The sequence below is a fragment of the Ammodytes marinus genome, assembly GCF_949987685.1.
Source record: "Ammodytes marinus genome assembly, chromosome: 9".
Taxonomy (NCBI): Eukaryota; Metazoa; Chordata; class Actinopteri; order Uranoscopiformes; family Ammodytidae; genus Ammodytes; species Ammodytes marinus.
The window spans coordinates 19,379,557-19,392,544 of record NC_137213.1 but is presented as its reverse complement, the minus strand read 5'-3'; the positions used below and the strand labels follow the sequence as shown (position 1 = coordinate 19,392,544).

Here is a 12,988-nt window from a genome sequence, read left to right as displayed (position 1 = left end):
TTGAAATAAATCATCCATATGGTTTTAATTTTAACAATATGTCTTGCGTTTTTATTCCAATGGTAAAAGTGCAACCATTAACTGTGTCTGGAACAGTAACAGGAAAGAGTACAGTACAAGATGTCTTAAGCAGAATACTGATATTTGTAATGTCATATCAAACATGGTTGCTACAGGACATTTTTAGTTCAGTTTAAACATGAAAGACAAAAGCGTTTTCAAGGTAAGGTTGGACTGCTGCATCCTGGAGGGAATAAAAGGAAACTAACGGAAAAGCAATTCATTCTCTGTGAAAACACAATTTGCTTTTACAACTCCCATTTAGTTTATTTGGATCCTCTTAAAGAGGACGAGTCACAGGAAACTGTTTTCCACTACTCATTACACAGGTACAGAGTATGAAACAATAACCTTTGGTACAGAAAAAAAAACAAAAAAAAAAGGTTTTAACTATTAGCGTCAAAGGATTCAAGGCAAGTCGAGTAACAGATTTTGCCCTGATAAAAAGCTTGTAGTGCTAATTTTTAGGAATGTGTTACTCAAGCTCTTAGTACAAAGCAGCATATTTTTTTTTGTTTTTTTGAAACAATACACAAAATATTTAAATAATTGCAACCACCAGAATAAATATTAAATATTGCAGTGGTTAAAATGTAAGAGTGACACACTTCTGCGCAGGCCAGAGTGTGTACTGTATATGTGTTAGCAGCACATCAGCTGTTTTTAGTGTTGCTGAGGAGTTTGATAGTGATATATCAGCTTTTTTTCACTTTGCCAGCCATGTGCACGAGCGTGTCTGGAAAAATATTAAAACATGTAAAAACACTCAAATGGTAATAAAAAGGTGCAAGTACAAAGGTTTTGCATATTTTAAAAAAAGGGCTGAGTTGGTTGAGTTGAGGCCTCAGGAGAAGAGCAGTGTCTGGAGCCCTGAGGATGGTATCAAAGCTAGAAGTTTTAGAGTGGACAGCAAACATCAGTGCTGAAAATCACTTCCCTGTATTCCCCCCGTCAGTTAAACTTTCAACCACTTCAATGTGGTTTCCGTACTAAGCACTGCTACACGCAACATTCATTGTATGTATCCTACGAATACTCTAAAACTCTTAGACACACATTCAAAAACACATCTAAAAACCCGTCTAAATCTGTCTTGTCTATCCCTTCTAGCTCTGCACATCTCCTCAGGCCAAGTCAAGTTGTAGGTGGAAAAAGCTGGAAGCCAGGATTATGTAGTGTTGCTGAAGAGATATTGATGAGCACGTTTCGTTGTGATGTGTTTGTGTCTGTGTGAAATCAGACGTTGGCCAGTTCCTCAGCTTCGTCTCGATTCTCATTGATCTCAGCCAGCGTCCTGACGAAGCGCGTCCACTCATCGGCCTTGGGGACGCAGATTTGCTGCAGAGAGAAATAGGACAGAAAAGCACTTCAGGAATCTAGAATCCGGTACCGTTTGAATTTGTTTTCGTATGTATAACTGAAGGAAGGTAAATAAATCCCGTGCGGAAATAACAAAAGCATCTAAGTAATATGGGTTGAGACTCACCTCCCCTACATCGTAGACCTGCACCTGTCCATCCGAGTCCCCTGTAGCGATCTCTTTGCCAGAGGGAGCCCACCTCACACGGTTCAGGGCCGGAGACCCATCCACACACACACTGGCGGTGGGAACCTAAAAAAAATACAAACTACATCTTAAAAAACAGGCAAATTCACGGATGGCCTGAAGTTTTGCCATTCTTAGACAACTACATGTGCATTTCATGGAATAATAACTATTTCTTCAAAGGCTGGACCAAAGCTAGAAGTGCTATGTGTGTGTAGGCATACTTCTGTATCATTGTTGAGGTTCCACAGGTCCAGGCGTCCGGCTAGGTCCACACAAGCAAACAGAGCAGGGTGTGTCGGAGACCACATGGCATCGTAGACATAGTCACAGCTGTCCTCGAATGAGTACAACGGACGGGTGCTCTGAAAGGATGAACAACGGATGGAATACATGGAATAATGTTTAGAAAACATGCTGATAGGGCACCCTAATAGTATAATGAGCTTGTGTGTGATTGCAAATGTCTGACCTTAGTGCTCCAGAGTTTGACGGTCCAGTCGAAAGAGGAAGAGATGAAGAGATGAGAGAAGTCCACGGGTCCTCCAGCACTGTGACAGCTCAGGCCAGTCACTGGACCATGGTGGCCCTCAAACACCTCAGTGATCCCCGCCTTACTGTGAAATACAGACAAAGAAAATAACGGTGAGGACTTCTACTGGGTCCCCTCTCTCCTCTCAATGGCTTTCCACTGTGTTGCTTTCACATCCTAGTTGTAAATCATGTAAAAAATCTTTCCTTAGGAAGGCATTTGGTGTTAAAGGGATAGTTCAGTGTTTTTGAAGAGTGTATAAGGTACTTGCATTGTTAGTCTGTTACCAATAGAGAGGAGTTTGAGGGAGACGTCACTGTAGCAGAAGTACTGTTACAGAGGGGGCCAGTCAAATTTTTCCCCCGTATACTGTATATAAAAGCTTACCAAAAAATGTTAACATCTGTTCAATTGTATGCTACATTTATTCTATGATGCACTGCAACGGCGTAGTTCGGTCACGTATTATTAAGCCAACTAATACAGCAGTGAAAACATCTTACATACAGTGTACAGTTGAATGGATATTTATTTCTTAGGTAAGCATTTATATATACTGTTCGGCTGACCCCTTCTGCAACATTACAAGGCTGACTTCTGCTACAGCGACATCTCCGCCAAACTCCTTCAAATCACTGCACTGATCTCCATAAGGTAACAGACTAACTAACTATGTATACTGTAAGTACCTCATACAACCCCACTTCAAAAATACTGAACTATCCCATTAATGAGGACAGAGGTGGAAGAGCAGTTACCTCCCGTGGCGACAGGCTGAGTAGACGGAGCCATCCTCGCTCCCCACCACAAAGTTGTTGACGTCTCCCAGAGGGAAGGCCATGGAGGTGACGGCCACTGCTTTGCTCTGTTTGAATACCAGCTCCAGACTGTCCTGCAATACAAGGGGGACAGGAGGAAAGCACACACAGCCTCAGACACAAAACTCTGACAAAGCAACTGATGTTTAATGACAGCGCACCTGTACATCATCAGTGCAGGTTCAACTTACCTGTGGCTGGGAGAGCATGTCGAGGCTCCAGGAACACATCTTGCCGTCGGTAGAAATGCTGATCAGGTTGTTAGCGTTTTGGGTTCCCACCACGTTCACACAGTAGACCGGGTGCTGAACACAGCCGAGCACAGTGACAAGAGTTACACAACATACAGTATGCTTACTAAGACAAATCAGCCTGATGTTATGGTGCAGAGGGATTCATTTAAGCAGTGTGTGTTTAGACATAAAGGTGTATGAGCTCCAGTGCATTACTGTGTGTGCAGCTGCCGACAGGGGAGTCCTCTGAACTGGGGTGCGCTTGTTGCTCCTGTTGTCCCACAGGACAATCTGTCCAGAGTAGGTCCCGCCCACCACCAGGTTGGGGTGAAACTTTGCAAACCCGGCCGACATCACCTCCGACTGGATGAAGAAAAAAAACAATATACAATTTAAATATATATCTGCTTCTTCCTAAACATTAAGTTGTTTTCCGCTTCAAACAATCTATTTGTAGGTCATCTGCACGTGAACACTTTCCTAACCTGGCAGTGGAAGATGTACTCCGGAGTGTCTTTCTTGTACTTCAAGTTCCAGACCAGTGCCACACCATCGGGCTCGTGCGGAGCATCCTCATTGTTGTTATAGGAGGCCACCAGCAGCTCTGGATACTAAGAGGAAAAATCCAGTTAATACACAGCCTAGGCTATGTAAACAGGCATGTAGGGCACCTTTGTTAACATTGCCTTTGTTTACATAGAAGTTTAGAGAGCCTAGGCTGTGTACTAACACTGGATTTCTTTGCAGTGCACACAATACGGACAGGTAATGGATTGTGAGAAGGCTTTCAGTGATTTTGACAAAAAGTATTTTTTGACAAAAACCATAATCCCTGACTCCACCATTAAGTCAGTTCAACTGTTCACAAGTAAGAGAGGACAGGGTTCTGGTGGATGAAAGTGAGTCCCTAAGGGAGGTGCTGATTTGGATGGGTAATGTGTATCAATCTCTCTGTGGGAATCAATAACAAACCTGAGGAGACCAGTCGAGGCAGGTGACCACTCTGTTTTTAGTCCAGCGCTCGTCTGCAAACTGTCTGTTCAGGACCAGCTTTGCACCGGCCTGCAAGTCACTGTGGGAGGGGCCGGGGAGGAAGAAAAAAAAAACATAAATAAAATATTACCAGCCCTGTATCTGCAAAAGAACATTTGCACAAAGTTGTTTTTTTCCCCATGCGCCTTACCCCTCCTTATCCTCCAGGTCTCTGCCACTGTAGTCGAAGCAGACGTCCACCTGCTCGGCCAGAGCTCTCTCCACAATGCGACTGCCTCGCTCGAAGAACGACAAGAACTCCCCAGAGTGCAAGAGCTGCAGCTTCTCTTCTTCTGTCAGCTCTTTGGGAGTGTCTGTGCACAAATGGGTCAATGTATGACATCAAGAGAAAAAACAACACTGGAAAACATAACTTGAACATATTACTGATAAGATATCCTGCCCCCAGTTATTGGTTACAGCAAAGTGACAGCTAGGCACCTAACAGCCGGCTCACACTTTGAATGTTTCAGGTGTTAAAAACATTCTGTCCTCACCCTCCTCCTGTTGATCGCCCTGTTCATCTTTATCCTGCTGGTTGTCGTCTGCGGGCGGGGCGGCGGTTATGTCTTCATCATCTTCTTCATCTGGAAGACACACACACACACACACACACACACATTTGATGTAGTTTTACTGAATTCTGATTAAGCCAGGGTTAACTTAAAGGTAAGGAAAAAAAGTGTTTGCTTACCTGCTTTTTGATTGGTGTTTGTCAGTGCTTCGGTGGGTGTCTGTGTTTCTTTGGAGTAGGACACACTCTCCTTTGGGAGAAAGTCCACCTGGGTCACTTTGGACATGCCCAGTCTCACAGCTCCACGTCTATACACACACGCACACACGCACGCACGCATGCACACACACACACACACACACACACATACACACACACACACACTTGTTGAAATCAGCTCAAATACACACAGGTTTTCAACGTAAAAGCAGAACTGAATGCAAATTTCACACGTAGCGACATAAATAGTAATGTACAGACATAATATTAACACGTTTAGACAAATCTAAGATGAAACTGAATCAAGCTGGAAGACAAGCTACAAGGAGAGAGGAGGAGCAGTACCCCATGAGCTCAGAGTCGGAGTGGAGTTGCAGAGTAGAGGGGTCAGGATCCCAATGCAATGTCCTTATACAGCCAAACCACCAGACGGTGTTAGTGAGAGAGAAAGACAGGACGCACAGACAAACAGAGATAGGAAAAACAAAAGGGTGAAACACCGGCAAGAGGTGAGCCGTTAAAGAGATGCCAAAGACAACAAACGGAGAGGAAGAAAGACAGAGAGAAGAAGAGGAAGAAGAACGGAGTGCATGTTAATTGAGAATCGTCAGTGTGCCGGTGAAAAGGCAAAGAGGATACAGCTCAGAATTCATTAAGTATATTCAACATATTACACACATACACGCAGGTAAAACTCAGCATCACATAAATATAGGGCTGCATAATATCAGGAAAACTTGCGATAAGCGAAAACTTTGTTGAATATTGCGATGACTATATCACTTGCATAATTGAACAAATACTTAAATAATATACAGCGTACATGTCTTTCTGCTCTGAGTTCACTGCCAATGTAGAACCCAGACAGTAAGTAGCCTATGCAGACACTGAAAAAAAATTAAGTGCTTCCATTCATACAACTTGGCTTTATTATTTATTATTGAGTAACCAGTTAAGCAAAACATAAAAAAATGCTCCCCATTACAACACTTTCTGGTAGGCTACATCTGATTGGCCAAACATTATTATAATTTATTAAACGAATACCGCGGTATCAACATTTGCGGTAACCATAGATTTTGGATATATTGTACAGCCCTACATAAATATTCCCTAAAACCAACCAACCCATCCCCATCTCTCTCTCTCTCTCTCACACACACACACACACACACACACACACAGACCTTGGTCCGGCGTTTCCATCCCCGGAGTCTTGGCTTCCTGCATCGCTGCCAACTGATTTGTTGGAGGGAGACATGGGGGCGGGGACTAGGTAGTGAAACAGACACGTATCTTCTGTTACTACCCTCAGGGGCTGAGCTGTGAGTGAGTGTGCATGTGTGTGTGTTTGTGATTGCGTGAGTGAGTGAGTGAGTGAGTGAGTGAGTGAGTGAGTGAGTGAGTGAGTGAGTGAGTGAGTGAGTGAGTGAGTGAGTGAGTGAGTGAGTGAGTGAGTGAGTGAGTGAGTGAGTGAGTGAGTGAGTGAGTGAGTGAGTGAGTGAGTGAGTGAGTGAGTGAGTGAATGAGTGAGTGAGTGAGGGAGTGAGTGAGGGAGTGAGGTATGGGAGAAAGTGTGTCAATGAGTGAAGAAATTAATGAGTTTGCATGCCGTATGGAGGACAAAAAATAAAAATAAAGAGGACAGACAGGGGGGGAGGGGAGAAGAGAGAATTAAAAAATAAATGGCAGGCAGGTTAAGGTGTCATGCACAAAACAAACAGTTATGTCCAGCAATGTTCAGATATTGTGTGAGGTAGGTGGGGGAGTAGGGAAGGGGGGGGAGGGCAGTGACGGAAAACCAAGCCAGACACAGACCACAAAGTTAGAGGTGACATTTATAAACACACTGTGAGCAGACAACCAGAACAGTGATGGGAGATAAGTGAGGGTGAGAACAACAGTTATAAAGCAGACCAGGCATGCTGGCTGGTGTTGTGTGTTTTACCGTGGGCCATGTCAGGGGTGATGCCGACACTCTGCAGCAGGGCATCAGCCTCCCTCCTCTTCCTCTCCAGGTCAGAGTCCTCATGACCGCCAGAGGACGGCTTGGAGTCCACCTGACAGAGAACGCAATCAGCTGAGTGTGAATGTGTGATACGCCGCCGAGGTGTCGAAATGTTATCGTTGGTTTCCCCCCCACTTACGTCCTTCTTTTTCTTCTCCTCCTCTTTTCTCTTCTTCTCCTCTCGAATCTGGGCGATCCGTTGTTTCTTCCTCTCCAGCTCGGCCTTCAGCTCACTCTTGTCAGACATGCTGCAGCAGGGGGAGGAAGAGTGAAAACAACATGTAACAGTTTTTAATTCATTTGATTCGTTATTTCGTTTCAGTTAATTTATTTGCCCACTTTTAATAACCCTCAATTAAATATCAGAATGTTAATTAGCAGGCTTACAGCGTGTTTGCTGGTGGGGCTCTACGAATTTTAATCTGCTGATTATTTTCTCATGGATAAATAGTTTGGTCTCACAATTTCCTAGAGCCCAAAAACACTTACTTAAGATTCTTGTTATGTCCAACAAAATCAAACAATTTGCTATTAAGGGCCAGAAAAAGCAGTGATTACTTAGCTAGAAGAACTATCATCTATTTGGCTTTTCTGTTAAAATAAAAAGTAATAAAAATAGAATTTGACCAATCAATTATTCCCTAATGTTTAGGGAAGCAGGGAGGAACACCATATCAAGATTATGGTATTTGGAGTTTGCGGTATTATATTTCACGGTAGCCCTAGGGCTGTCATACTGGTAACATGTGAACACGAGCCAGTTGATGATAACAATTTTCTCTTTATTCTCCATGACTGAGGGGAGTAGTTATTCTTAAAGCATGGCCTATAAACTTAACCCTAAAAATACATATTCTTTTTTTTCCTCATCCCGAGTCTCCTCTCTTCTCAGTCACCAGTTACAAAGCGGTCATACACAGTTCCTAATCCTATTACATTTTATCTGTGTCCATAACAGCCGAGATGCCCCGACCCCACTCCATCGGCTGTCAGAACTGCAGATAAAAATAATAAACAAAAACTAGCTATTGTTTCCATTTCAACTCGTGTTTCTTCATCACATGCCGTTGATACAGTGAACGCCGTAGAGGCTTTTCTATCGAGTCAGTGGGGTTTGTCAAACGTGGTTAAATAATCTAATTAACGGTCACTGTCAACACGGACAGCTAGCTGAGCCGCGTTAGCATGCTAATCTCCATGGCAGCCACCGGCGGGCCTGCTGCTGTTATAACGGGGGACTAGCGTCAGCGTCGCAAACCAACGCCCGGCCGCATCCTGTCTGCTTCAGCGTCCCATTCGCCGATACTCTTGAAAGCAACGCAGGCTATGAGGAGGACGTAACACAATACCTGATATCAGACGATAGATTTGAATACACAGTTGACAATATAATCCAGTTTGGTGCGGGTTAAGTCCAGAGACAAGTGATGGTGGTGGAGGCTGATGATGCTGGAAGAGACAGAAGACTTCACTCCGCCGCGGTCTTCTTCATCGCCGGTTGGCCACACAGCTGTCAAAGTAAAGTGTTATCGCCCCCTAATGGCAGAAATTACAATTACCTGGAGAGTTAGATAATATTTGATGTTTTGTGTTCAGCTGTAGGCCTAATATCCACTTTGGCTGGGGTGGTTGAAGATGCTTATAAAGAGAGAAATCAACAGAGTAATTATCTCAATAGGCTATGTTTAACCTATCCTGTTGTGGTTCATTTAGTGTAGGCTATTCACCCCTTTGTATTCATCATCATCATCATCTTTATTGTCAGACTCAAGGTATTATTTCTATAGGCTGTGTTATGTTTGTAAGTGCACTAGTTGATTGATATCTGGCTAGCCTATGCCACAACGTATCAGTTTAATCTTCAGACATAATTATAATAGGCCTATAACTGAGATACAGATATTGTGTAGGTCGGACAATGGAGTAAAAAAGGGTTTATTCCTACCCCATGTTCTGAAGAAGAATGGATGTATACTTGTGGACTGGATCGAAGTGTAGGCCTATATTGTCAACTTTTTTACTCAACAAAAGATTAAAAAAAGATACAAGAATAGAAAGAAATAATTGTTGGCTACTTTAAAAGGATAGGCAGAGTAGGCCTATTCATAATGACATTTTTTATTTGTTTTTATTCCATTCAAAGGTTTATTGTGCATTTCGTCGGCAAATACATGGTTTGGTTGGATGTGGAGAAAAAACTATGAACATAAAAGCATTGTTTAACATGTCTGTCCTTTGATGATTTGCATGATTTCAATGTACTCTTGTTTAATTTATTTGCAAACAGTCCTGCTTGGTTTGGTCTCCTCTTGAGGTCTTACCAATAGCTTCAAAGCTCTTAGTTATTTATTTTTATTTTTTACTCTTCTGGAGCTGGATTGGCATAACGATAGGGGTCATAAAGGTCACGTGTGAAATCGTAAGGGTCGAAGAGGGGGCTGGGGGCTTTCTCGGCGGCTGGCGATTCTGGGACGCTTTCCTCATCTTTAGCTACCGGTACTTCCTCTTTCACCATTGTCTCCACCTCGGCAGCAGGTGCTTCCTCCTCCGGCGCAGGTGTCTCCAGGACTGGGCGGGGAGGGTGATCGATGAGGCAGTCAGGGTCCCAGTACGGGTCACAGTCATACTCCATCGCTTTAACGGTGATTGCAGGCGGGGGAGGAGGGGCAGACTTTTTAGGAGCAGGAGGTGGTGGTGGTGGAGCAGCAGCAGCTGCAGCTGCAGCAGCGGCGGCATCAGCTTTTATCTCCGCCTCTGTTTTGGGCCTGCAGGCGGGGTTGTGCCGTGGGTCGCACAGCACCGGAACAGCCCCCGTCGGCATGTAGACGATCTGAGGTTTGCACAGCGGGTCCTTCGGGTGACACAGGTAGTACGTCTGAGCGTTCTCCAGAGGGTCCGGTGTAGGAGCAGGGGTGGTGGGAGGCGGAGGAGGAGGCTGCGTGGCGGTGGACGGTGGCGCGGTGGTGGTCAGCACGCCCATGACGCTTTGGTAACTAGAGGCGTCGGGGCCGTACGTCAATTCCAAGTGACGCATCTGGTGATACAGCATCCTGATCCTGTCGATCTCATACAGCTGATTTGAGAGAAACACAGGAATGAAAAAAAGTCTTTAGTTGAAAAGGTCTTCCGAGAAGAACAAACATGTGAATGAAAATCTTCAATAAACCGTCCCCAACTCACTCCTTCGATGTGTCCAATGCTGTTGTAGAAGCGGTAGTAGGACTGGAAATCAGGATTGCCTTTGTACCACTTTGGGTCATATACGGCGTTCCTCTTAGGTCGAGAATTGGTCAGAAAATCATGTGCCTGATCGGAGTCGATGCTGAGACGATTCCCTGCTGTGGAGGAACACAATCAGGAATTTTAATGGGACATATTGTTTCGTAAAAACCCTGTAGAAGTTTAACTACAAGTTTGATATCACACCATATGACAACAAAATATATTATTGGTTTACAATAGGCCTACTTTATTTTTTAACAATTTGCAGGACAACTATCTATCAAATTAGTGCCAGTAATAATAGTGATAAAAGCTGGAATAGCTGTACAACACACTTTTAACAAATAATAATACTATAATAGCCTACCTAACATAGGCCTACTACTTATACTAGGCTATAAGTTACTATTCTGGAATGATAACTTACATATTAAATGTAGGCTATTAATAACACCACTCAAAACAAAATCCCTTTTAATGTAACTTCTTTATTAGTCTATTTCTGTTAAAAAAAGACTTGTGTTGTAAAGTTTACACTCAGCAAAAAGTGAGCAAATAAAGTACCTTCAGGATTCTTAATTTTCGCCAGAGACGTTGCTTCTAATAAACCTGGAAGGAGGCAGATGATATATATTAGACAGACACCTCAAACATACCAGCACCTCACTATGAAAAGCATTTTACACAGCAACTCTAAAGGACTCATTCAACTCGTGTCTATGTGAACAGTGTTCTGGACAGCTTTGTAATTGGTATGGTTTTCACTCCTACGTAAACGTGTAATGAAGGAAGGAATAATTTCATGCATTTTTCGTTCAGACAAACCTGTCATGAACAGCAGGTAGCATGGCGCACTCAACAGGTACACCTGGGAAATCATCCTCCACATCTGCAATCGCATTATCCCGTAGGAAAAAAAGAGGGAGATTATCTTCTATTTCAGCTTACATCACTGCTGTTCACAAATGCCTTTTATACAATATTATCTGTATTAATGATTGAAAGTACAAAAACAAACTGAAGATGGACTCTCAAAAAAGTACAACACACCAATTCAAGCACTAAATGAGGATATCCTGCTGCAACACAAAAAATATATATGTATAGTGATCATATTTTTAAGTTGTAGTGGAGTTTCTTCTGGACATTACAGTTTGTTTCAATTAAATTAGCCATCTGATTTTATTTTTAATTTTTTTTACCATTCTTGGTCATCTCTCAGTGAAATTTAATGATCATCTTTTAAAAGGCAGTGGTAACATTTGGCATTTTAGTATACTGGCAACAATTCAATTTAAAATATGCAAAGCCACATTTGCCTTATCTGAACAACTCTAAACTTTTAAACCTGACAACTATAGAGTGAAAATTAGAAACCTGCTCACCTGCTGTTGCATCTCCCCAGTCCTGGTCTAATGTGCAGCACAACATCACTGTTCATAAATACTGCTGTTAATACCTGGGCCTCTCCATTGGCCACTGAAGTGCGTGGCCCCGCCCCCTTCGCACTTTTTCAGTTGAGACGTGGAAGAGCTCATTAGCACAGTGAGCATGAAACAGCAGTAAAAAAGCCCAACTTCAAACAAAATGTCACTCCTTGTAAAACCCGCAGGAAACGGCCTTTTAACAGCAGGGCACCTATACTGGGTGCACAGGCAATCCAATTTCTCAGTTCCTTCTGAAGGGCATTATGGTCATTGATGAAGCCCCCAGTGGAGGTAGAAGTTATGCATTCAAAAACACTACAATTTCCCCTAATCTATAGCTGCAAAACACATGTTCCTTGTTTCTTTTATGGACCAATGCGAAAATATGCGGGGGACGTGCACAGAGCTACTGTAGCCTATTTCTTGACCAAACATTCCTGGCAGGTAAAAATTAACCCTCTCTCCCCAAAACAGCTGGCTATGTCCTTTTAACTGAAGTCTCGGCCAGTCAACAAGTAGAGGGGTAGCCATGTCAACTGCTGTTTAGGTCCACCAAGAAATATGCAGGAATTATGGGCTAGCTTGTCCAAAGACCAAGTCAAAAAAGGTACAGGGTCTGGCAAGTGCAGAGTTAAAACTTCAAAACCTTCCTTTTACTAGTTTCCACATTGATACAAATATTCGTTAATGCCTACGTAGTACAAACACACACACACACACACACACACACACACACACACACACACACACACACACACACACACACACACACACACACACACACACACACACACACACACACACAGAAGATATACAGTTACTATTTAACCTTCTCTTATATACTTTGTCATTCCTGTCTCAGTTGGACACATAATGTTTGTAGAGTAATAAACAATACAATCTATATTATTTCCAGGTTTGAGAAATAAAAAGTGAATTATCATGTTTTCAAGCTTTTTCCTCCACTTGCAATGACATCAGGACACTACTGTGTGGTACAAGTGGCAAGTTATTACAAAACAATAAAAAAGCCCCTTTGACTTCGTTTTGACTAAAATGCTTGCATCTCTGCTCTGTGTTTGTCATTTCAACAGTGAAGCAAATTCTATCCTTCAAAGCAGCAGGTAAGGCTGCGATCAAAGAGTGCTACAAGGAGCCAGGGAGTCTATAGGGGCTCTACCAGGTGGCTAATGGTGAACATCATACTGTAATTGCTCCGTGCACCATGACAAAAATGGAAGGGTAAGGGTGCCTTTAACTTTTCAATGATATACATTTATTTTGCCTGTTCGCTGAGACCGTCACCTCACAAAATAAATCAACTGGTTTTACTGACTGTAAGTAGGGGAACACAGATATAATATCCTCAGGGATCTG

At 43.0% G+C, this 12,988-nt stretch overlaps 2 protein-coding genes across 2 annotated transcripts; both read right to left on the bottom strand.

Moving 5' to 3' along the window:
• Nucleotides 1-52: 52 nt before the first annotated feature.
• Nucleotides 53-8,452, bottom strand: LOC307255645 (dynein, cytoplasmic 1, intermediate chain 2a-like). Its single transcript, XM_080034370.1, has 16 exons — nt 8,312-8,452; nt 7,102-7,210; nt 6,903-7,014; nt 6,142-6,226; nt 4,916-5,043; nt 4,719-4,808; nt 4,373-4,535; nt 4,162-4,261; nt 3,675-3,800; nt 3,406-3,552; nt 3,148-3,261; nt 2,897-3,030; nt 2,079-2,223; nt 1,831-1,971; nt 1,547-1,672; nt 53-1,398 (listed from the first exon to the last, which is right to left on the bottom strand). Exons 2-16 carry the CDS (start codon nt 7,207-7,209, stop codon nt 1,297-1,299), a joined length of 1,821 nt encoding a protein of 606 aa, XP_079890496.1. The 5' UTR covers nt 7,210; nt 8,312-8,452; the 3' UTR covers nt 53-1,296.
• Nucleotides 8,453-9,321: 869 nt separating this feature from the next.
• Nucleotides 9,322-11,085, bottom strand: LOC307255375 (uncharacterized protein; the record flags this gene model as incomplete). Its single annotated transcript, XM_080034057.1, has 3 exons — nt 9,322-10,035; nt 10,143-10,300; nt 11,010-11,085. The coding sequence occupies 3 exons, from the start codon at nt 11,083-11,085 to the stop codon at nt 9,322-9,324; spliced, it is 948 nt and encodes a 315-aa protein (XP_079890183.1).
• Nucleotides 11,086-12,988: the final 1,903 nt, after the last annotated feature.

What these genes read in the sequence shown, in the direction of transcription:
- LOC307255645 (XM_080034370.1), bottom strand. Translation starts at nt 7,209, where the DNA reads ATGTCTGACAAGAGTGAGCTGAAGGCCGAGCTGGAGAGGAAGAAACAA. An exon ending in AAACACCAATCAAAAAGCAG is followed by an intron (nt 4,809 to 4,915) that starts GTAAGCAAACAC and finishes TGTGTCTTCCAG; the next exon opens with ATGAAGAAGATGATGAAGAC. An exon ending in TGTCGGCAGCTGCACACACA is followed by an intron (nt 3,262 to 3,405) that starts GTAATGCACTGG and finishes GGCTGTGTTCAG; the next exon opens with CACCCGGTCTACTGTGTGAA.